The following is a 23,406-nucleotide window of genomic DNA, read 5'->3' as shown; positions in this document are numbered from 1 at the left end:
CGAGAGACCGAAGTGAAAAGACCGAAGCGAGAGACTGAAGCGAGAGACCGAAGCGAGAGACCGAAGCGAGAGACCGAAGTGAAAAGACTGAAGCGAGAGACCGAAGTGAAAGGACTGAAGCGAGAGACTGAAGCGAGAGACCGAAGTGAGAGACCGAAGCGAGAGACTGAAGCGAGAGACCGAAGCGAGAGACCGAAGCGAGAGACCGAAGTGAAAAGACTGAAGCGAGAGACCGAAGTGAAAAGACTGAAGCGAGAGACTGAAGCGAGAGACCGAAGTGAAAAGACTGAAGCGAGAGACTGAAGCGAGAGACCGAAGTGAAAAGACTGAAGCGAGAGACTGAAGCGAGAGACCGAAGTGAAAAGACCGAAGCGAGAGGCTGAAGTGAAAAGACTGAAGAGAGAGACCGAAGCGAGAGACCGAAGCGAGAGACCGAAGCGAGGGACCGAAGCGAGGGACCGAAGCGAGGGACCGAAGCGAGAGACCGAGAGACTGAAGCGAGAGACCGAGAGACTGAAGCGAGAGACCGAGAGACTGAAGCGAGAGACCGAAGCGAGAGACCGAAGTGAGAGACTGAAGCGAGAGACCGAAGCGAGAGACCGAAGTGAAAAGACTGAAGCGAGAGACTGAAGCGAGAGACCGAAGTGAAAAGACTGAAGCGAGAGACTGAAGCGAGAGACCGAAGTGAAAAGACTGGAGCGAGAGACTGAAGCGAGAGACCGAAGTGAAAAGACCGAAGCGAGAGGCTGAAGTGAAAAGACTGAAGGGAGAGACCGAAGCGAGGGACCGAAGCGAGGGACCGAAGCGAGGGACCGAAGCGAGTGACCGAAGCGAGGGACCGAAGCGAGAGACCGAAGTGAAAAGACTGAAGCGAGAGACTGAAGCGAGAGACCGAAGTGAAAAGACCGAAGCGAGAGGCTGAAGTGAAAAGACTGAAGGGAGAGACCGAAGCGAGAGACCGAAGCGAGAGACCGAGAGACTGAAGCGAGAGACCGAGAGACTGAAGCGAGAGACCGAAGCGAGAGACCGAAGCGAGAGACTGAAGCGAGAGACCGAAGCGAGAGACCGAAGCGAGAGACCGAAGTGAAAAGACTGAAGCGAGAGACTGAAGCGAGAGACCGAAGTGAAAAGACTGAAGCGAGAGACTGAAGCGAGAGACCGAAGTGAAAAGACTGAAGCGAGAGACTGAAGCGAGAGACCGAAGCGAGGGACCGAAGCGAGGGACCGAAGCGAGAGACCGAGAGACTGAAGCGAGAGACCGAGAGACTGAAGCGAGAGACCGAAGCGAGAGACCGAAGCGAGAGACTGAAGCGAGAGACCGAAGCGAGAGACCGAAGTGAAAAGACTGAAGCGAGAGACTGAAGCGAGAGACCCAAGTGAAAAGACTGAAGCGAGAGACCGAAGCAAGAGACCGAAGCGAGGGACCGAAGCAAGGGACCGAAGCGAGAGACCGAGAGACTGAAGCGAGAGACCGAGAGACTGAAGCGAGAGACCGAAGCGAGAGACCGAAGCGAGAGACTGAAGCGAGAGACCGAAGCGAGAGACCGAAGTGAAAAGACTGAAGCGAGAGACTGAAGCAAGAGACCAAAGTGAAAAGACTGAAGCGAGAGACTGAAGCGAGAGACCGAAGTGAAAAGACCGAAGCGAGAGGCTGAAGTGAAAAGACTGAAGGGAGAGACCGAAGCGAGAGACCGAAGCGAGGGACCGAAGCGAGGGACCGAAGCGAGAGACCGAGAGACCGAAGCAAGAGACCGAAGCGAGAGACCGAAGTGAAAAGACTGAAGCGAGAGACCGAAGTGAAAAGACCGAAGCGAGAGACCGAAGCGAGAGACAGAGAGACCGAAGCGAGAGACCGAGAGACCGAAGCGAGAGACCGAAGCGAGAGACCGAGAGACCGAAGCGAGAGACCGAGAGACCGAAGCGAGAGACCGAAGCGAGAGACCGAAGCGAGAGACCAAAGAGAAAGACCGAAGCGAGAGACCGAAGTGAACAGACTGAAGGGAGAGACCGAATCGAGAGACAGAAGCGAGAGACCGAAACGAGAGACCGAGAGACTGAAGCGAGAGACCGAATCGAGAGACCGAAGCGAGAGACCGAAGCGAGAGACCGAAGAGAAAGACAGAAGCGAGAGACCGAAGCGAGAGACCGAGAGACCGAAGCGAGAGACCGAAGCGAGAGATCGAAGAGAAAGACCGAAGCGAGAGACCGAAGAGAAAGACCGAAGCGAGAGACCGAAACCAGAGGCCGACACATCGGATAGGGTCATATGGTAAGCGCTCTGTTGATCTGTATTAGAATTGTACATGGCAGGGATTAGACATTTGATTCATTCATAAACGAGCGCGCCAACACAATCTAAAGCTTGAAAATGTGGCTTCTGTTACTGATTCTGAGCCTAGTTTTATTGTGAAATCTTCAGCGTGAGGAGTCAAACGCGCTCCTGACTGAACCCGAGATGGACGTCCCGCCGGTCGTACCTGGCTGCAGGCTGGCGAAGGGCAGGGCGAACTGTCCGATGAAGTCGTTCCGCGAGGCTTTGTCGTAGTCCTCCACCACGAAGCGGACGAGGGCCAGCTCCGGCGCGTGAACCACAAAGTTTAGGGTCTCGTTCCAGACGGGGTTGAAACCTGCAAGAGGAACGCATGGAGGGTCAGCAGAGGACTTTCACCTTCAAGAGGAGAACGTTCTGCGCACGATCTTTGGAGAGTTTGAGACGGGGAACGCTTTGTGACGGGCTTGAGGAGCAGAAGAAGAACGAGCTGCAGAAACCTTCAGAATGTTCTTCCAAACGCTTCCAAAACACGAGCTGGTTTTCATGTTTTTCATGTCATTCTGACTTGGTTTGGTGGTGTAGAACCTGTGGTAAATATATAGTTTTACTTCCGTTAAGTTGCTGTTTGTGAAAAAAATAGGAGTTTCAAATGACAGGATGTAGAGCTGAATCCCTCTGTGATGTCATCAGTGTGCGACACAGAGACAGTTTAAACCATGGTTGGACTAAATAAAAGTGTTTTATGGTATTATTGTGTCAGATCAGAACTGTTGTGTCATTTATGTGGAGTTTGGCTCTTGTTTACAGTCTGGTTGCTATGGTAACAGCTGTGGAACGACCTCTGCCTGTGTCATATTTGTGCGCACGACCAACCAGGAAGTACAATTATAAACTTGTTATACACTTAGACGTGTTGTGCCGGTGTGGTATGTTCAGTTTCTCTGTGTGTGTCACGTTTTGCGTGTCGTCGCGGATGTCGCACGTCGTTATGAAACGTAAAAACGTAACAAAAACACGGTGAAAACAGGGATGGACATGGGTTCAGTGATCGTCCCTTTTCCTGGCGCACAATCTGACCGTTGTTGACGATGTAGCTGGTCTCCTCTCGGCCCTGGTCCTTGGGGACTCCGTAGACCTCGACGCGCACCAGAGGGTCCACGATGGAGCCCTGCTTCTGGTTCACCTTCGGGAACTGCTGCCCGCTGATCACCTGCAGTGGTAGAAGTGTGAACTGCGGCGGCACAGTATATTTTTCCGGACTTTTTTCATAGTTTGGCCGGGGTGTGACTTATATGTGATATTTTTAACACATTATTATATCATTTCTGTTCGTTATTTTCACACTAGCAACCACAAGAGGGCACTCTAGGCTCTAAGCGATTAAGATCGTGTTTTGATAATGAAGCCCCGCCTCTGACCTGAACGGAGAGCCGGAGCGGCCCGGGTCCCGGTCTGGACTCCGGTCGGTCCGGACTGAACTCTGAGTCGGACTTTCTCATGAAGTCCGGCTTCAGCACGAAACCACAGCCGCCGTTCTGTCGAAACAGAGCGTCGTTCAGGTCCATCTCCAGCCCAGGAGTCTGGAAGTTCAATGCCACTGAAGGGGGAGGGGGGGAGGAAGAGAGGGAAGGAGGGAGGGAGGGAGAGAAGGGAGAGAGGGGGGAGAGAGAGGGTAAAGGCGGAGGAGGGGGAGAGAGGGAGGGGGAGAGAGAGGGAGAGGGGGGAAGAGGGAGGGAGAGGGGGGGAGAGGGGGGAGAGAGGGGGTAAAGGCGGAGGAGGGGGAGAGAGGGAGGGGGAGAGAGAGGGAGAGGGGGGAAGAGGGAGGGAGAGGGGGGTAGAGAGGGGGGAGGGAGAGATGAAAGAGATGGGGAAAAGGAGAGAAAAGAAAGAGAGAGGAGAAAGGGCAGGGGGAGAGAGGAAGGAAAGAAGGGCAAGGGAAGAGAGGAAAGAGATGGGAAAGAGGAGAGAAAAGAAAGAGGGAGGAAAGGGAAGAGGAGAAGAACGCGAGAGGGGAGATACAGGAGTGGGAGGAAGGAGAGGTAAGAGGGAGGAGATGAAAGGAGATAATGAGGGAGAAAAAGAGAGGGAGGTTGTTAATTTTGTCCACTGAAATATTTTGTCCCCGTTTGTGTCTTATTTTTGCCGATTAAAAACAACAGTAAGACTTAAACCAAGACTGAACGAAGCGATGAATAAGACGCGACACAAAAGGTGGTTTTACCGATCTGGCAGCCGGCGCTCCACATGTCCTGAGGGTTGTAGTTGGACGAGTCGGTCCTGAGTCCGCTGGGATAAACCCGGGTCAAATGCTTCACGTTGTAGCGGATCATCTCGGAACCTGCGGAGGGAAAGAACCCGGCAAGGGCTTTGTTTGAACGCAACCCATGAACCATGAGTACGTCTACCAGACCCATGAACCACGAGTACGTCTACCAGACCCATGAACCACGAGTACGTCTACCAGACCCATGAACCATGAGTACGTCTACCAGACCCATGAACCACGAGTACGTCTACCAGACCCATGAACCACGAGTACGTCTACCAGACCCATGAACCACGAGTACGTCTATCAGACCCATGAACCACGAGTACGTCTACCAGACCCATGAACCACGAGTACGTCTACCAGACCCATGAACCACGAGTACGTCTACCAGACCCATGAACCACGAGTACGTCTATCAGACCCATGAACCACGAGTACGTCTACCAGACCCATGAACCACGAGTACGTCTACCAGACCCATGAACCACGAGTACGTCTACCAGACCCATGAACCACGAGTACGTCTACCAGACCGGACTGAAACGAGAGACCGAAACGAGAGACCGAAAGAACACATCAGAAATATCACACGCAGAAGTTGTTGTTCCTTCTCAAACAAGTCAGATGTTTAGTGTGACGGGAAAAACACATTAAAAAACATCAAAGCGGCGTCTGTATTTGAACAGACGTATCATTTGTTTGTGTATTTTTCCAATTGTCATAATTTTGGACTTATTTAAATTTGACGATGGCATTTTACTTCCACTCTCAGTCCAAAAACGTCTACAACACCAATGTCCAAATTGGTTTAGCCGATGATGAAACAACTTTATGCCCAAGATCACGTGGTTAAATGAAGGTGAATCAATAAATAATGAATAAATAATGAATAAATAATGAATAAATAATGAATGCATAATGAATAAAAGCCCTCCTGATGAGAGCTTATATGTTTATGATCTTCACACAAACAATGGAACAAAGTTGACCTGATTCTTTGGCGAGTTTCTTGGCCTTGGACTCAGAGAAGGACGACATCTCGTGGCACTTTCCCTGGAGTCGAGCGCGTTCGAAACTGCGGAAGTGAACGCTCCTGCAGTAAACCACCAGGTCGGACAGCTCCTGCGACAGCTTGGACTTCTGAGGGCGAGAAACGTGCGGGTGAGGGCGTGGCTGAGGGCGTGGCTGAGGGCGTGGCTGAGGGCACGGCATTACAGTGCGCGACATGGGTGAGGACGTGAGTCTCTCTCTTCTCTCTCCATCTCTCTCTTCTCACTCTTTTTCCATCTCTCTCTTTCTCTTCTCTCTCTCTCCATCTCTCTCTCTCTCCATCTCTCTCTTCTCTCTCTTTCTCCATCTCTCTCTCTCTCTCCATCTCTCTCGCTTTCTCTCTCTTTCTCTTCTCTCTCTCTCTCCATCTCTCTCTTCTCTCTCTTTCTCTCTCTCTCTCTACCTGTTTATCGGGCGTGTCTTTGGTCAGATCTTCCACAGACTCTCTCTCCATCTCTTCTCTCTCTTCGTCGTCGCTCACGTCGTCGGTCAGCGTTTCGTCCGCTCTCGGCTCTTGACCGCTCAGCTTCTTCGCCTTCAGCAGAATCTTCCCTTTCAGAGCCTTTAAACACGACACGACACACGACACATCACGAGTGAGAATGTGATCATGTGATAATACGTCCCCTTTAACACGTCTCAGCACGAGTGAGAATGTGATCATGTGATAATACGTCCCCTTTAACACGTCTCAGCACGAGTGAGAATGTGATCATGTGATAATACGTCCCCTTTAACACGTCTCAGCACGAGTGAGAATGTGATCATGTGATAATACGTCCCCTTTAACACGTCTCAGCACGAGTGAGAATGTGATCATGTGATAATACGTCCCCTTTAATACGTCTCAGCACGAGTGAGAATGTGATCATGTGATAATACGTCCCCTTTAACACGTCTCAGCACGAGTGAGAATGTGATCATGTGATAATACGTCCCCTTTAACACGTCTCAGCACGAGTGAGAATGTGATCATGTGATAATACGTCCCCTTTAACACGTCTCAGCACGAGTGAGAATGTGATCATGTGATAATACGTCCCCTTTAACACGTCTCAGCACGAGTGAGAATGTGATCATGTGATAATACGTCCCCTTTAACACGTCTCAGCACGAGTGAGAATGTGATCATGTGATAATACGTCCCCTTTAACACGTCTCAGCACGAGTGAGAATGTGATCATGTGATAATACGTCCCCTTTAACACGTCTCAGCACGAGTGAGAATGTGATCATGTGATAATACGTCCCCTTTAACACGTCTCAGCACAAGTGAGAATGTGATCATGTGATAATACGTCCCCTTTAACACGTCTCAGCACGAGTGAGAATGTGATCATGTGATAATACGTCCCCTTTAACACGTCTCAGCACGAGTGAGAATGTGATCATGTGATAATACGTCCCCTTTAACACGTCTCAGCACGAGTGAGAATGTGATCATGTGATAATACGTCCCCTTTAACACGTCTCAGCACGAGTGAGAATGTGATCATGTGATAATACGTCCCCTTTAACACGTCTCAGCACGAGTGAGAATGTGATCATGTGATAATACGTCCCCTTTAACACGTCTCAGCACGAGTGAGAATGTGATCATGTGATAATACGTCCCCTTTAACACGTCTCAGCACGAGTGAGAATGTGATCATGTGATAATACGTCCCCTTTAACACGTCTCAGCACAAGTGAGAATGTGATCATGTGATAATATGATAAATATAATAAAGGGGAGTAAGAATGTGAGCTGGACTTAAAAATAATGTTTAAAAAAAACAAAAAAAATAATTGATAGTTTAACAATTTGTGATTTATTGGGTATTTTTGTTATTTGTAAAAAACAAAAATAAACTTATTTGTATTAAATTGGAGTTGACGTGTGTGTGTTGTACAAGTGTAAAAAAAAAAGAAAAACGTCCTGAAAATGACACTAGAGCAACACAAATGTAAAATAAAACAATGACAAACAAATTCTTAAGTGGCGGTTCATAAAGGGCTGATAAAACATTTGTTCAAGCTTTATTAATGCTAAAAAACGTGCCGTTATTATAAAGTGTTGCCACCAATTCGAGCCGTACAAAAAGCAGCTCCTCGGCCTGAATAATGCACGGCGTAAAGAAGCCACTCTCACATCGATCCAGCGTAAAGCGGGAAATGTATTCAAACGAGGAAAGCTCCGGAACGTAATGGACCTGGACGAGCTCCCAGACTTCCAGAAGCTTCTCCTCCACCGTGTGTTTTTACGCTCTTGATCTGCGCGCGGCGGGACGAGTTCAGCCTCCGAAGCTTTTCCACGACACAGCACTTTCCGGGAATCAATGCTAATGCGGCTATTAGCGCTAAACGCCACGGTCAAGCCCATCGAACTGTGCCGTGGGCGTGTTCGGTTTGAGCCGGGAAAGAGCGGCGTCTGGATGGAGAAGAACTTTAATATACCGTATTTACCTGTCTATAAGTCGCATCAGCCAAAAAATGCATAATAGAGTCGCACTGGAGTATAAGTCGCATTTTTGGGGAAATGTATTTGATAAAATCCAAGAACAGACATTTCATCTTGAAATGCAGTTTAAAATAATAAGAGATTAGAGAACATGGTGAATAGGTGTACATATGCTAACGCTAACACCTTCAGCTACATGACGCGGTGTACGTGTGCTAACGCTAACACCTTCAGCTACATGACGCGGTGTACGTATGCTAACGCTAACACCTTCAGCTACATGACGCGGTGTACGTATGCTAACGCTAACACCTTCAGCTACATGAGGTATGCTAACGCTAACACCTTCAGCTACATGAGGCACAGACAGAACTGTGGTAAGTGTCTGGTATGTTAACGTAACATATTAACAGTTCTTCAGATAACTATAGCATAAAGAACATGCTAACATGCTAACATGCTAACAAGTTTAGCAAAGCATCAGTTTTACCCCAAATCACTAAATCCACTGAATTCTTCTTCCTCTGGGTCACTTCTAAACAACTCCACAAACTCCAGAGGAAGAGGAAGTGCAGATTCTTCTTCTGCGTCGCTTAGAGCCTAGAGCGCCCTCTTGTGGTCGTCAGTGTGAAAATAACAAATAATATCTCATACAAGTCGCTCTGGAATATAAGTCGCACCCCGGCCAAACTATGAAAAAAGGTGTGACTTATAGTCTGTAAAATACGGTAATCCATGTTCTTTACCTGCTTATAACGATTACTGTGGGAATAAACGTCACGATTTAACGATTATTTGTGATTATTTGTGATTATTGAAGAATCCCACATCTTCTCTTCTTCTTGTTTTCCTGCTTCAATCAAACCGTCCGAATGATCAATTTGACATAAACGGCAAGATAAAAAAGTATTTATGTTCAGATTTACTTTTCTGAGGAAAGGCTGAGCACGACCGCTTTTTTCTTCTCAAGTCGTCACATTTTTTTTTAATTGAACTAAAAAAAACTTGATTTAGTGTTCCACAGTGGGACATTAAACATGTTCATCTTGTGTTTTTGTTGCTCACGTGACCTGGAGGTTAAGGACCCTTTTTTTTTTTTTTTAATAAAATAAAAAAGATTTAAAAAAGTAAAAAGCTTTATCGAACGCGCAAAAACAAAAAAGACAGTGAATTAAAAGTGAAAGCAATAATAAGCTCACCTCTCCACAGATCTGACCTGTAACCAACACATCTCATGACGGTGGCAGAGCCTCCACCAGCAGCACATTTAAGCTCCAGCATTATTTTTGGGTAAATGAAGGAAAAACGTACTAATGTTTGTGTTCAACAACTGTACTGGGGAAAGAAATCCCGCACCTGTCAAACTTGCAAAATAAAAGTTTAATGGTGAAGAGGCAACGTTTCAGCGTCTAGGCCTTCGTCAGGTAAACCAACTGTGTTCAACAACTGAAAATGTGTAAATATTCATGTTACATTTGACAGCGAATGCAGCAGGGCCAAAACAAGAGCTCACGGAGCGGTCGGAGAGAGCGGGAAAGCGGTTCGGGAAAGCGGTTCGAGAAAGCGGTCGTAGAGAGCGGTCGTAGAGAGCGGTCGTAGAGAGCGGTCGTAGAAAGCGGTCGTAGAGAGCGGTCGTAGAAAGCGGTCGTAGAGAGCGGTCGAAGAGAGCGGTTGGAGAAAGCGTCCGAGAAAGCGGGAAAGCGGTCGCAGTAAGCAGTTGGAGAAAGCAGTTGGAGAAAGTGGTCGGAGAAAGCGGTCGGAGAAAACGGTCGGAGAAAGCAGTCGGAAAAAGCGGTTGCAGAAAGCGGTTGCAGAAAGCGGTTGGAGAAAGCGGTCGGAGAAAGCGGTTGCAGAAAGCGGTTGCAGAAAGCGGTTACAGAAAGCGGTCAGAGAAAGCGGTTGCAGAAAGCGGTCAGAGAATGCGGTCGCAGAAAGGGGTCGCAGATAGCGGTCGCAGAAAGCGGGCGTGGCGCTCGTCCTTCAGCTCTGACCTGCGGCGACGGCAGCAGCTCCGCCTCCTCGGCTGTGACCCGGGCGCTCTGCAGTCGCTCCCCCAGGATGTGCTTCAGGTGGCGGGCCATGGCGCTCTGCTGCTCCAGCCCACAGTGGTTCTCCAGGGACAGGATCACCGGGAACTCAGACACCTGCCGGGGCAAAGAGCCGCTGTTTACAGTGCCATTGGTCCCCATCGTCCAGCGGCGGCAACAGTTGCCATAGGTCACAAGTTTCCATTGGCTCTCATGTTCCGCTCTCCGTATCTCTAAAGTCCGCGTGGGAAACGGAAACGAGAGGCCCAGGTTTCCGGAGACTTCTGCAGACTCTTCTTTAAATCTGCTTTTGCTCTGTCGCTATGGGCAACGAGCACGACGACTGTCACAACGAACTCCGATACTTTGTGAATCACCTTTTTTCTGATTAAGTTAAAGTTAAAGCGGCTGTATATGTTTTTGCCCCATTGTAAAAGTGGCAATATGAGTGAAAATGAGTCCGCTGTGTGACGCCTGCATCTAACTCTAAAGTGTTTTATCATCCAGGAACCAGGCGTGGGGTTTGTGTGTTGGACCTTGAATGCGTGTGGACCTTGAGGCGTGTGGACCTTGTGTGTCGCACCTTGAATGCGTGTGGACCTTGTGTGTCGCACCTTGAATGCGTGTGGACCTTGTGTGTCGCACCTTGAATGCGTGTGGACCTTGTGTGTCGCACCATGAGGCGTGTGGACCTTGTGTGTCGCACCTTGAATGCGTGTGGACCTTGTGTGTCGCACCTTGAATGCGTGTGGACCTTGTGTGTCGCACCTTGAATGCGTGTGGACCTTGTGTGTCGCACCATGAGGCGTGTGGACCTTGAGGCGTGTGGACCTTGTGTGTCGCACCTTGAGGCGTGTGGACCTTGTGTGTCGCACCTTGAGGCGTGTGGACCTTGTGTGTCGCACCATGAGGCGTGTGGACCTTGAGGCGTGTGGACCTTGTGTGTCGCACCTTGAGGCGTGTGGACCTTGTGTGTCGCACCTTGAGGCGTGTGGACCTTGAGGCGTGTGGACCTTGTGTGTCGCACCTTGAGGCGTGTGGACCTTGTGTGTCGCACCTTGAATGCGTGTGGACCTTGAGGCGTGTGGACCTTGTGTGTCGCACCTTGAGGCGTGTGGACCTTGTGTGTCGCACCTTGAGGCGTGTGGACCTTGTGTGTCGCACCTTGAGGCGTGTGGACCTTGTGTGTCGCACCTTGAATGCGTGTGGACCTTGTGTGTCGCACCTGGAATGCGTACTCCTCCAGCGTGGAGATGACGTCTTTGAACAGGATTTTGGAGGTGAGTGTGTGTCCGTGATAAACCACAGGTTCTCCATCAGGTCCGTCCCAACAGTCGAGCTCCACACAACGGCAACCGCGCTTCAGAGCCCTGCAGCACACAAACACACACTTATACACACAAATACACACTTATACACACTTATACACACAAACACACACTTATACACACAAATACTCACTTATACACACTTATACACACAAACACACACTTATACACACAAATACACACTTATACACACTTATACACACAAACACACACTTATACACACAAACACACACTTATACACACTTATACACACAAACACACACTTATACACACAAACACACACTTATACACACTTATACACACAAACACACACTTATACACACAAACACACACTTATACACACAAATACACACTTATACACACTTATACACACAAACACACACTTATACACACAAACACACACTTATACACACAAACACACACTTCACACAAACACACACTTATACACACAAATACACACTTATACACACTTATACACTCAAATACACACTTATACACACTTATACACACAAGGTCCGACACACAAGGTCCACACGCCTCAAGGTCCACACGCATTCAAGGTCCACACGCCTCAAGGTCCAACACACAAACCTCACGCCTGGTGTCTGAAGTCTGCAGTGTAGAGGGTGAAGAGAAAGGGCGCGAGGACAGTGCCCTGGGGCGCCCCCACACTGCAGGTCCGAGTGTCAGACACACAGTCCCGGGCTCTCACAAACTGGGGTCAATCCGTGAGGTAGTCCAGGATCCACTCTGCCAGGTCATACTCCACACCAGCCGTCTCCAGCTTGTCCCTCAGGAGCAGCGGCTGGATGGTGTTGAAGGCCTTGGAAAGATCCAAGAACAGAATCCTCACAGAGCTGCCAGGCTTTTCCAGGTGAGAGAGAGAGCGGTGCAGCAGGGAGATGACAGCGTCCTCCACTCCGATGCCAGGCCGATATGCAAACTGCAGCAGGTCCATGGCTGAGCTCACGGTGGAGCGGAGGTGGTCCAGGACCAGCCGCTCCAGTGTCTTCATCAGGTGGGACGTGAGAGCCACTGGCCTGAAGCTGTTGAGGTCTTTGGGGCGCGGTGTCTTAGGCACAGGTACCAGACAGGAGGTCTTCCAGACCTGTGGTACCACCCTCAGCTTCAGGCTCATGTTGAAGACATGCTCCATAACTCCACACAGTTCATCTGCGCAGGACTTAAGGAGCCTGGGGCTGATGCCATCAGGTCCTGCTGCCTTCCTCACTTTAATCCTCTTCAGCTCACTCCTCACCTGTGCTGCTGTGACAGTCAGTGGTTGGCAGGGGGACCGTGTGCTGGGGGGATGGGTGAGTCCAGGCGAAGTGGGGAGCTGATGGTCCGGGGCAGAGAAGCGAAGAGGAACAGATGCAGGGCATTGTCCAGCTGTGGAAGAGGGAGCATGCAGCTGTGCAGGGGGAGGGGCGGGTGACCGATCAAACCTCAAGAAGTGAGCATTTAAATCATTCACCCACTGTAGATCCCCCTCTGTCAGTGCAGGGGGGATTTTGAAGCCCGAGATGGTTTTCAGGCTTCTCCACACTCCCTGAATGTTCTTCTGCTGCAGCTGCTCCTCCATCCTCCTCTTGTAGCCGGCCTCAGCCTGCCTGATCTTCCTCCTCAGCTCCTTCTGCACAGTCTTCAGCTCCTCCTTGTTCCCTGACCTGAAGGCTCTCTTCTTCTCCTTCAGCAGAGCCTTCAGTTCACGGTTAATCCATGGCTTGTTGTTTGGAAAACACCGCATCGTCCGGGAGGGAAAAATGTTCTCAAAACAGAAGTTGATGTAGTCCGTGATGCACTCTGTGATGGTGTTGATGTCCATTATACACACAAATACACACTTATACACGCATATACACACAAATACACACAAATACACATTTATACACACGCTTATACACACAAATACACATATATACAATTATACACACATATATACACATCTACACACATATATACACATACACACAGATATATACACTTATACAGACAAATACACACTTATACACACAAACACACACTTATACACACAAATACACACTTATACACACAAATACACACTTATACACACACTTATAAACACAAATACACACTTATACACACTTATACACACAAATACACACAAATACACACTTATACACACAAATACACACTTATACACACAAATATACATAATACACACAAATACACTTATACACACTTATACACACAAATACACACTTATACACGTATATACACACTTACACACTTATACACACAAATACACACAAATACGCACTTATACACGCACTTATAAACGCACTTATACACACAAATACACACAAATACACATTTATACACACAAATACACATATATACACTTATACACACATATATACACATCTACACACATATATACACATACACACACATATATACACTTATACAGACAAATACACACTTATACACACAAACACACACTTATACACACAAACACACACTTATATACACAAATACACACTTATACACACACTTATAAACACAAATACACACTTATACACACTTATACACACAAATACACACTTATACACACAAATATACATAATACACACAAATACACATATATACATTATACACACAAATACACATATATACACATATACACACATACACAGATATAAACACATTATACACACAAAAATACACAAATACACGGACTGGAATATTCCTGAAGGATCTATTCAAATACCTGGATGGGGTATTTGCAATTTAAACATGTTGTGAGTGACCCCTAGTGGACAGTCTATTGGAACTGCGGCAAAAAAAAATCCTCCGCAGTCCAGAAAGTATTTACCATAAAGCGCAAATTTAAAAACAAACAGATTGTGTTTGGCCGACAGGGATGGACAGATTTAAAAAAGGACAGATTTAAAAAAGGACAGATTTTAAAAAAGGACAGATTTTAAAAAGGACAGATTAAAAAAGGACAGATTTAAAAAGGACAGATTTTAAAAAGGACAGATTAAAAAAGGACAGATTTTAAAAAATGACAGATTTTAAAAAGGACAGATTAAAAAAGGACAGATTTAAAAAAGGACAGATTTTTTCAAAAAGGACAGATTTAAAAAGGACAGATTTTGTGCCAGTTGTTCAAGTTCAAAATCTTTATCTTTGGTTTGAGCAGCTTTAGCTCCGCCACAATTGACCTGGAGTCTGGTGCGGGGTCAGGGGCGGGGTCTGGTGCGGGGTCAGGGGCGGGGTCTGGGGCGGGGTCTGGGGCGGGGTCTGGAGGACAGACGTTTTCTTTGTTTTTGTTTTTCTTAATAGAAAAAATGTCAAAATAGTGCGTTGGAGAGAGAATATGTAAAAAAGACTTGTTTTCGTGTTTTCGTGACCTGAACGAGGTGCTGAAGGAAAGCGCACACATAAATGGCGTTCTCACTGTATGTAGGCCTCGGTGCTGCTCTGGCCCCGGAGCTGGTCCTCCATCAGGTACGTGTTGTGGGACGAGGAGATGAAGTACAGGCTCAGAGGAAGACTCATGTCCTGGTGCAGCTCGCGGTGGTCCGGGTTGTATATGGACCCGTGAGGAGAGCAAAGGTACAGCTGGAACCCATCCAGAGACATGCTCGTCTGCTCGCGCGCTGCAGAGACCAAACGCACAATAACACACTAAATCCACTACCATCACCGCAATAACACACTAAATCCACTACCATCACCGCAATAACACACTAAATCCACTACCATCACCGCAATAACACACTAAATCCACTACTATCACCGCAATAACACACCAAATCCACTACTATCACTGCAATAACGCGCTATATCCACCATCACCGCAATAACACACTAAACCCACTACCATCACCACAATTACACGCTAAATCCACTACCATCACCGCAATAACACACTAAATCCACTACCATCACCACTATAACACACTAAATCCACTACCATCACCGCAATAACACGCTAAACCCACTACCATCACCGCAATAACACGCTAAACCCACTACCATCACGGCAATAACACGCTAAATCCACTACCATCACCGCAATAACACGCTAAATCCACTACCATCACCGCAATAACACACTAAATCCACTACCATCACCGCAATAACACACTAAATCCACTACCATCACCGCAATAACACACTAAATCCACTACCATCACCGCAATAACACACTAAATCCACTACCATCACCGCAATAACACACTAAATCCACTACCATCACCGCAATAACACACTAAATCCACTACCATCACCGCAATAACACACTAAATCCACTACTATCACCGCAATAACACACCAAATCCACTACTATCACTGCAATAACGCGCTATATCCACCATCACCGCAATAACACACTAAACCCACTACCATCACCACAATTACACGCTAAATCCACTACCATCACCACTATAACACACTAAATCCACTACCATCACCGCAATAACACGCTAAACCCACTACCATCACCGCAATAACACGCTAAACCCACTACCATCACCGCAATAACACGCTAAATCCACTACCATCACCGCAATAACACGCTAAATCCACTACCATCACCGCAATAACACACTAAATCCACTACCATTACCACAATAACACACTAAATCCACTACCATCACCACAATAACACACTAAATCCACTACCATCACCTCAATAACACACTAAATCCACTACCATCACCGCAATAACACGCTAAATCCACTACCATCACCGCAATAACACGCTAAATCCACTACCATCACCGCAATAACACACTAAATCCACTACCATCACCACAATAACACACTAAATCCACTACCATCACCGCAATAACACACTAAATCCACTACCATCACCACAATAACACACTAAATCCACTACCATCATCACAATAACACACTAAATCCACTACCATTACCTCAATAACACACTAAATCCACTACCATCACCGCAATAACACACTAAATCCACTACCATCACCACAATAACACACTAAATCCACTACCATCACCGCAATAACACACTAAATCCACTACCATCACCGCAATAACACGCTAAATCCACTACCATCACCGCAATAACACGCTAAATCCACTACCATCACCACAATAACACACTAAATCCACTACCATCACCGCAATAACACACTAAATCCACTACCATCACCGCAATAACACGCTAAATCCACTACCATCACCGCAATAACACGCTAAATCCACTACCATCACCGCAATAACACACTAAATCCACTACCATCACCGCAATAACACACTAAATCCACCACCATCACCTCAATAACACACTAAATCCACTACCATCACCACAATAACACACTAAATCCACTACCATCACCGCAATAACACGCTAAATCCACTACCATCACCACTATAACTCACTAAATCCACTACCATCACCGCAATAACACACTAAATCCACTACCATCACCACAATAAAACACTAAATCCACTACCATCACAGCAATAACACGCTAAATCCACTACCATCACCACAGTAACACACTAAATCCACTACCATCACCGCAATAACACACTAAATCCACTACCATCACCACAGTAACACACTAAATCCACTACCATCACCGCAATGACACGCTAAATCCACTACCATCACCGCAATAACACACTAAATCCACCACTATCACCACAATAACACACTAAATCCACTACCATCACAGCAATAACACACTAAATCCATTACCATCACAGCAATAACACGCTAAATCCACTACCATCACCAAAATAACACACTAAATCCACTACCATCACCGCAATAACACGCTAAATCCACTACTATCACCGCAATAACACACCAAATCCACTACCATCACAGCAATAACACGCTAAATCCACTACCATCACCAAAATAACACACTAAATCCACCACCATCACCACAATAACACGCTAAATCCACTACCATCACCACAATAACACACTAAATCCACTACCATCACCACAATAACACACTAAATCCACTACCATCACCTCAATAACACACTAAATCCACTACCATCACCGCAATAACACGCTAAATCCACTACCATCACCACAATAACACACTAAATCCACTACCATCACGGCAATAACACGCTAAATCCACTACCATCACCACAATAACACACTAAATCCACCACCATCACCACAATAACACGCTAAATCCACTACCATCACCACAATAACACGCTAAATCCACTACCATCACCACAATAACACACTAAATCCACTACCATCACCACAATAACACACTAAATCCACTACCATCACCACAATAACACACTAAATCCACTACCATTACCTCAATAACACACTAAATCCACTACCATCACCGCAATAACACGCTAAATCCACTACCATCACCTCAATAACACACTAAATCCACTACCATCACCACAATAACACACTAAATCCACTACCATCACCGCAATAACACACTAAATCCACTACTATCACCGCAATAACACGCTAAATCCACTACCATCACCGCAATAACACACTAAATCCACTACCATCACCGCAATAACACACTAAATCCACTACCATCACCGCGATAACACGCTAAATCCATTACCATCACCGCAATAACACGCTAAACCCACTACCATCACCGCAATAACACGCTAAACCCACTACCATCACCGCAATAACACGCTAAATCCACTACCATCACCGCAATAACACACTAAATCCACTACCATCACCGCAATAACACGCTAAATCCACTACCATCACCGCAATAACACACTAAATCCACTACCATTACCACAATAACACACTAAATCCACTACCATCACCGCAATAACACACTGAATCCACTACCATCACCTCAATAACACACTAAATCCACTACCATCACCGCAATAACACGCTAAATCCACTACCATAACCGCAATAACACGCTAAATCCACTACCATCACCGCAATAACACACTAAATCCACTACCATCACCACAATAACACACTAAATCCACTACCATCACCACAATAACACAATAAACCCAGTACCATCACCACAATAACACACTAAATCCACTACCATTACCTCAATAACACACTAAATCCACTACCATCACCGCAATAACACACTAAATCCACTACCATCACCACAAAAACACACTAAATCCACTACCATCACCGCAATAACACGCTAAATCCACTACTATCACCGCAATAACACGCTAAATCCACTACCATCACCGCAATAACACGCTAAATCCACTACCATCACCGCAATAACACGCTAAATCCACTACCATCACCGCAATAACACACTAAATCCACTACCATCACCGCAATAACACACTAAATCCACCACCATCACCTCAATAACACACTAAATCCACTACTATCACCGCAATAACACACTAAATCCACTACCATCACCGCAATAACACGCTAAATCCACCACCATCACCACTATAACTCACTAAATCCACTACCATCACCGCAAGAACTCACTAAATCCACTACCATCACCAAAATAACACACTAAATCCACTACCATCACCGCAATAACACGCTAAATCCACTACCATCACCGCAATAACACACTAAATCCACCACTATCACCACAATAACACACTAAATCCATTACCATCACAGCAATAACACGCTAAATCCACTACCATCAACAAAATAACACACTAAATCCACTACCATCACCGCAATAACACACTAAATCCACCACCATCACCTCAATAACACACTAAATCCACTACTATCACCGCAATAACACACTGAATCCACTACCATCACCGCAATAACACGCTAAATCCACTACCATCACCACTATAACTCACTAAATCCACTACCATCACCGCAATAACACATTAAATCCACAACCATCACCACAATAACACACTAAATCCACTACCATCACAGCAATAACACGCTAAATCCACTACCATCACCGCAATAACACATTAAATCCACAACCATCACCACAATAACACACTAAATCCACTACCATCACCGCAATAACACACTAAATCCACTACCATCACCACAGTAACACACTAAATCCACTACCATGACCGCAATAACACGCTAAATCCACTACCATCACCGCAATAACACACTAAATCCACTACCATCACCGCAATAACACGCTAAATCCACTACTATCCCCGCAATAACACGCTAAATCCACTACTATCACCGCAATAACACGCTAAATCCACTACCATCACCGCAATAACACGCTAAATCCACTACCATCACCGCAATAACACGCTAAATCCACTACCATCACCGCAATAACACACTAAATCCACTACCATCACCGCAATAACACACTAAATCCACCACCATCACCTCAATAACACACTAAATCCACTACTATCACCGCAATAACACACTAAATCCACTACCATCACCGCAATAACACGCTAAATCCACTACCATCACCACTATAACTCACTAAATCCACTACCATCACCGCAATAACTCACTAAATCCACTACCATCACCAAAATAACACACTAAATCCACTACCATCACCGCAATAACACACTAAAACCACTACCATCATCAGAGTAACACACTAAATCCACTACCATCACCGCAATAACACGCTAAATCCACTACCATCACCGCAATAACACACTAAATCCACCACTATCACCACAATAACACACTAAATCCATTACCATCACAGCAATAACACGCTAAATCCACTACCATCAACAAAATAACACACTAAATCCACTACCATCACCGCAATAACACACTAAATCCACCACCATCACCTCAATAACACACTAAATCCACTACTATCACCGCAATAACACACTAAATCCACTACCATCACCGCAATAACACGCTAAATCCACTACCATCACCACTATAACTCACTAAATCCACTACCATCACCGCAATAACACATTAAATCCACAACCATCACCACAATAACACACTAAATCCACTACCATCACAGCAATAACACGCTAAATCCACTACCATCACCGCAATAACGCATTAAATCCACAACCATCACCACAATAACACACTAAATCCACTACCATCACCGCAATAACACACTAAATCCACTACCATCACCACAGTAACACACTAAATCCACTACCATGACCGCAATAACACGCTAAATCCACTACCATCACCGCAATAACACACTAAATCCACTACCATCACCGCAATAACACGCTAAATCCACTACTATCACCGCAATAACACGCTAAATCCACTACCATCACCGCAATAACACGCTAAATCCACTACCATCACCGCAATAACACGCTAAATCCACTACCATCACCGCAATAACACACTAAATCCACTACCATCACCGCAATAACACACTAAATCCACCACCATCACCTCAATAACACACTAAATCCACTACTATCACCGCAATAACACACTAAATCCACTACCATCACCGCAATAACACGCTAAATCCACTACCATCACCACAATAACACACTAAATCCACTACTATCACCGCAATAACACACTAAATCCACCACCATCACCTCAATAACACACTAAATCCACTACTATCACCGCAATAACACACTAAATCCACTACCATCACCGCAATAACACGCTAAATCCACTACCATCACCACTATAACTCACTAAATCCACTACCATCACCGCAATAACACATTAAATCCACAACCATCACCACAATAACACACTAAATCCACTACCATCACAGCAATAACACGCTAAATCCACTACCATCACCAAAATAACACACTAAATCCACTACCATCACCGCAATAACACACTAAATCCACTACCATCACCACAGTAACACACTAAATCCACTACCATGACCGCAATAACACGCTAAATCCACTACCATCACCGCAATAACACACTAAATCCACCACTATCACCACAATAACACACTAAATCCACTACCATCACAGCAATAACACACTAAATCCATTACCATCACAGCAATAGCACGCTAAATCCACTACCATCACCAAAATAACACACTAAATCTACTACCATCACCGCAATAACACGCTAAATCCACTACCATCACCGCAATAACACACTAAATCCACTACTATCACCACAATAACACACCAAATCCACTACCATCACCACAATAACACACCAAATCCACTACCATCACAGCAATAACACGCTAAATCCACTACCATCACCAAAATAACACACTAAATCCACCACCATCACCACAATAACACGCTAAATCCACTACCATCACCACAATAACACACTAAATCCACTACCATCACCACAATAACACACTAAATCCACTACCATCACCTCAATAACACACTAAATCCACTACCATCACCGCAATAACACGCTAAATCCACTACCATCACCACAATAACACACTAAATCCACTACCATCACGGCAATAACACGCTAAATCCACTACCATCACCACAATAACACACTAAATCCACCACCATCACCACAATAACACGCTAAATCCACTACAATCACCACAATAACACACTAAATCCACTACCATCACCACAATAACACACTAAATCCACTACCATCACCACAATAACACACTAAATCCACTACCATCACCACAATAACACACTAAATCCACTACCATTACCTCAATAACACACTAAATCCACTACCATCACCGCAATAACACGCTAAATCCACTACCATCACCTCAATAACACACTAAATCCACTACCATCACCACAATAACACACTAAATCCACTACCATCACCGCAATAACACACTAAATCCACTACTATCACCGCAATAACACCCTAAATCCACTACCATCACCGCAATAACACACTAAATCCACTACCATCACCGCAATAACACACTAAATCCACTACCATCACCGCGATAACACACTAAATCCATTACCATCACCGCAATAACACACTAAATCCACTACCATCACCGCGATAACACGCTAAACTCACTACCATCACCGCAATAACACGCTAAACCCACTACCATCACCGCAATAACACGCTAAATCCACTACCATCACCGCAATAACACGCTAAATCCACTACCATCACCGCAATAACACACTAAATCCACTACCATTACCACAATAACACACTAAATCCACTACCATCACCACAATAACACACTGAATCCACTACCATCACCTCAATAACACACTAAATCCACTACCATCACCGCAATAACACGCTAAATCCACTACCATCATCGCAACAACACGCTAAATCCACTACCATCACCGCAATAACACACTAAATCCAATACCATCACCACAATAACACACTAAATCCACTACCATCACCACAATAACACACTAAATCCACTACCATCACCACAATAACACACTAAATCCACTACCATTACCTCAATAACACACTAAATCCACTACCATCACCGCAATAACACACTAAATCCACTACCATCACCACAATAACACACTAAATCCACTACCATCACCGCAATAACACGCTAAATCCACTACTATCACCGCAATAACACGCTAAATCCACTACCATCACCGCAATAACACGCTAAATCCACTACCATCACCGCAATAACACGCTAAATCCACTACCATCACCGCAATAACACACTAAATCCACTACCATCACCGCAATAACACACTAAATCCACCACCATCACCTCAATAACACACTAAATCCACTACTATCACCGCAATAACACACTAAATCCACTACCATCACCGCAATAACACGCTAAATCCACTACCATCACCACTATAACTCACTAAATCCACTACCATCACCGCAATAACACACTAAATCCACTACCATCACCAAAATAACACACTAAATCCACTACCATCACCACAATAACACACTAAATCCACTACCATCACCACAGTAACACACTAAATCCACTACCATCACCGCAATAACACGCTAAATCCACTACCATCACCGCAATAACACACTAAATCCACCACTATCACCACAATAACACACTAAATCCACTACCATCACAGCAATAAAACACTAAATCCATTACCATCACAGCAATAACACGCTAAATCCACTACCATCACCAAAATAACACACT

The 23,406-nt window shown here is 45.6% G+C and overlaps 1 protein-coding gene across 1 annotated transcript in view; it reads right to left on the bottom strand.

The window, feature by feature from the left end:
* LOC140372709 (1-phosphatidylinositol 4,5-bisphosphate phosphodiesterase delta-4-like) overlaps positions 1 to 23,406 on the bottom strand; it is a 70,224-nt gene that overhangs the window by 13,327 nt on the left and 33,491 nt on the right. The window contains exons 4-12 of the mRNA XM_072459813.1: positions 14,811 to 15,012; positions 11,284 to 11,428; positions 10,023 to 10,175; positions 5,995 to 6,153; positions 5,531 to 5,681; positions 4,494 to 4,610; positions 3,691 to 3,869; positions 3,350 to 3,482; positions 2,478 to 2,627 (exon numbers count right to left, since the gene is read on the bottom strand). Of these exons, the coding sequence (XP_072315914.1) occupies positions 2,478 to 2,627; positions 3,350 to 3,482; positions 3,691 to 3,869; positions 4,494 to 4,610; positions 5,531 to 5,681; positions 5,995 to 6,153; positions 10,023 to 10,175; positions 11,284 to 11,428; positions 14,811 to 15,012 (1,389 nt within the window). The remainder of the gene's footprint in view (positions 1 to 2,477; positions 2,628 to 3,349; positions 3,483 to 3,690; positions 3,870 to 4,493; positions 4,611 to 5,530; positions 5,682 to 5,994; positions 6,154 to 10,022; positions 10,176 to 11,283; positions 11,429 to 14,810; positions 15,013 to 23,406) is intronic.

Source organism: Eucyclogobius newberryi, unplaced genomic scaffold (genome assembly GCF_026437365.1).
Source record: "Eucyclogobius newberryi isolate DKJ021-1_F unplaced genomic scaffold, fEucNew1.0.hap1 SCAF_279, whole genome shotgun sequence".
In the NCBI taxonomy this organism is placed as follows: domain Eukaryota; kingdom Metazoa; phylum Chordata; class Actinopteri; order Gobiiformes; family Gobiidae; genus Eucyclogobius; species Eucyclogobius newberryi.
The sequence above is the reverse complement of the archived record's forward strand: the minus strand, read 5'-3'. Positions and strand labels throughout refer to the sequence as shown.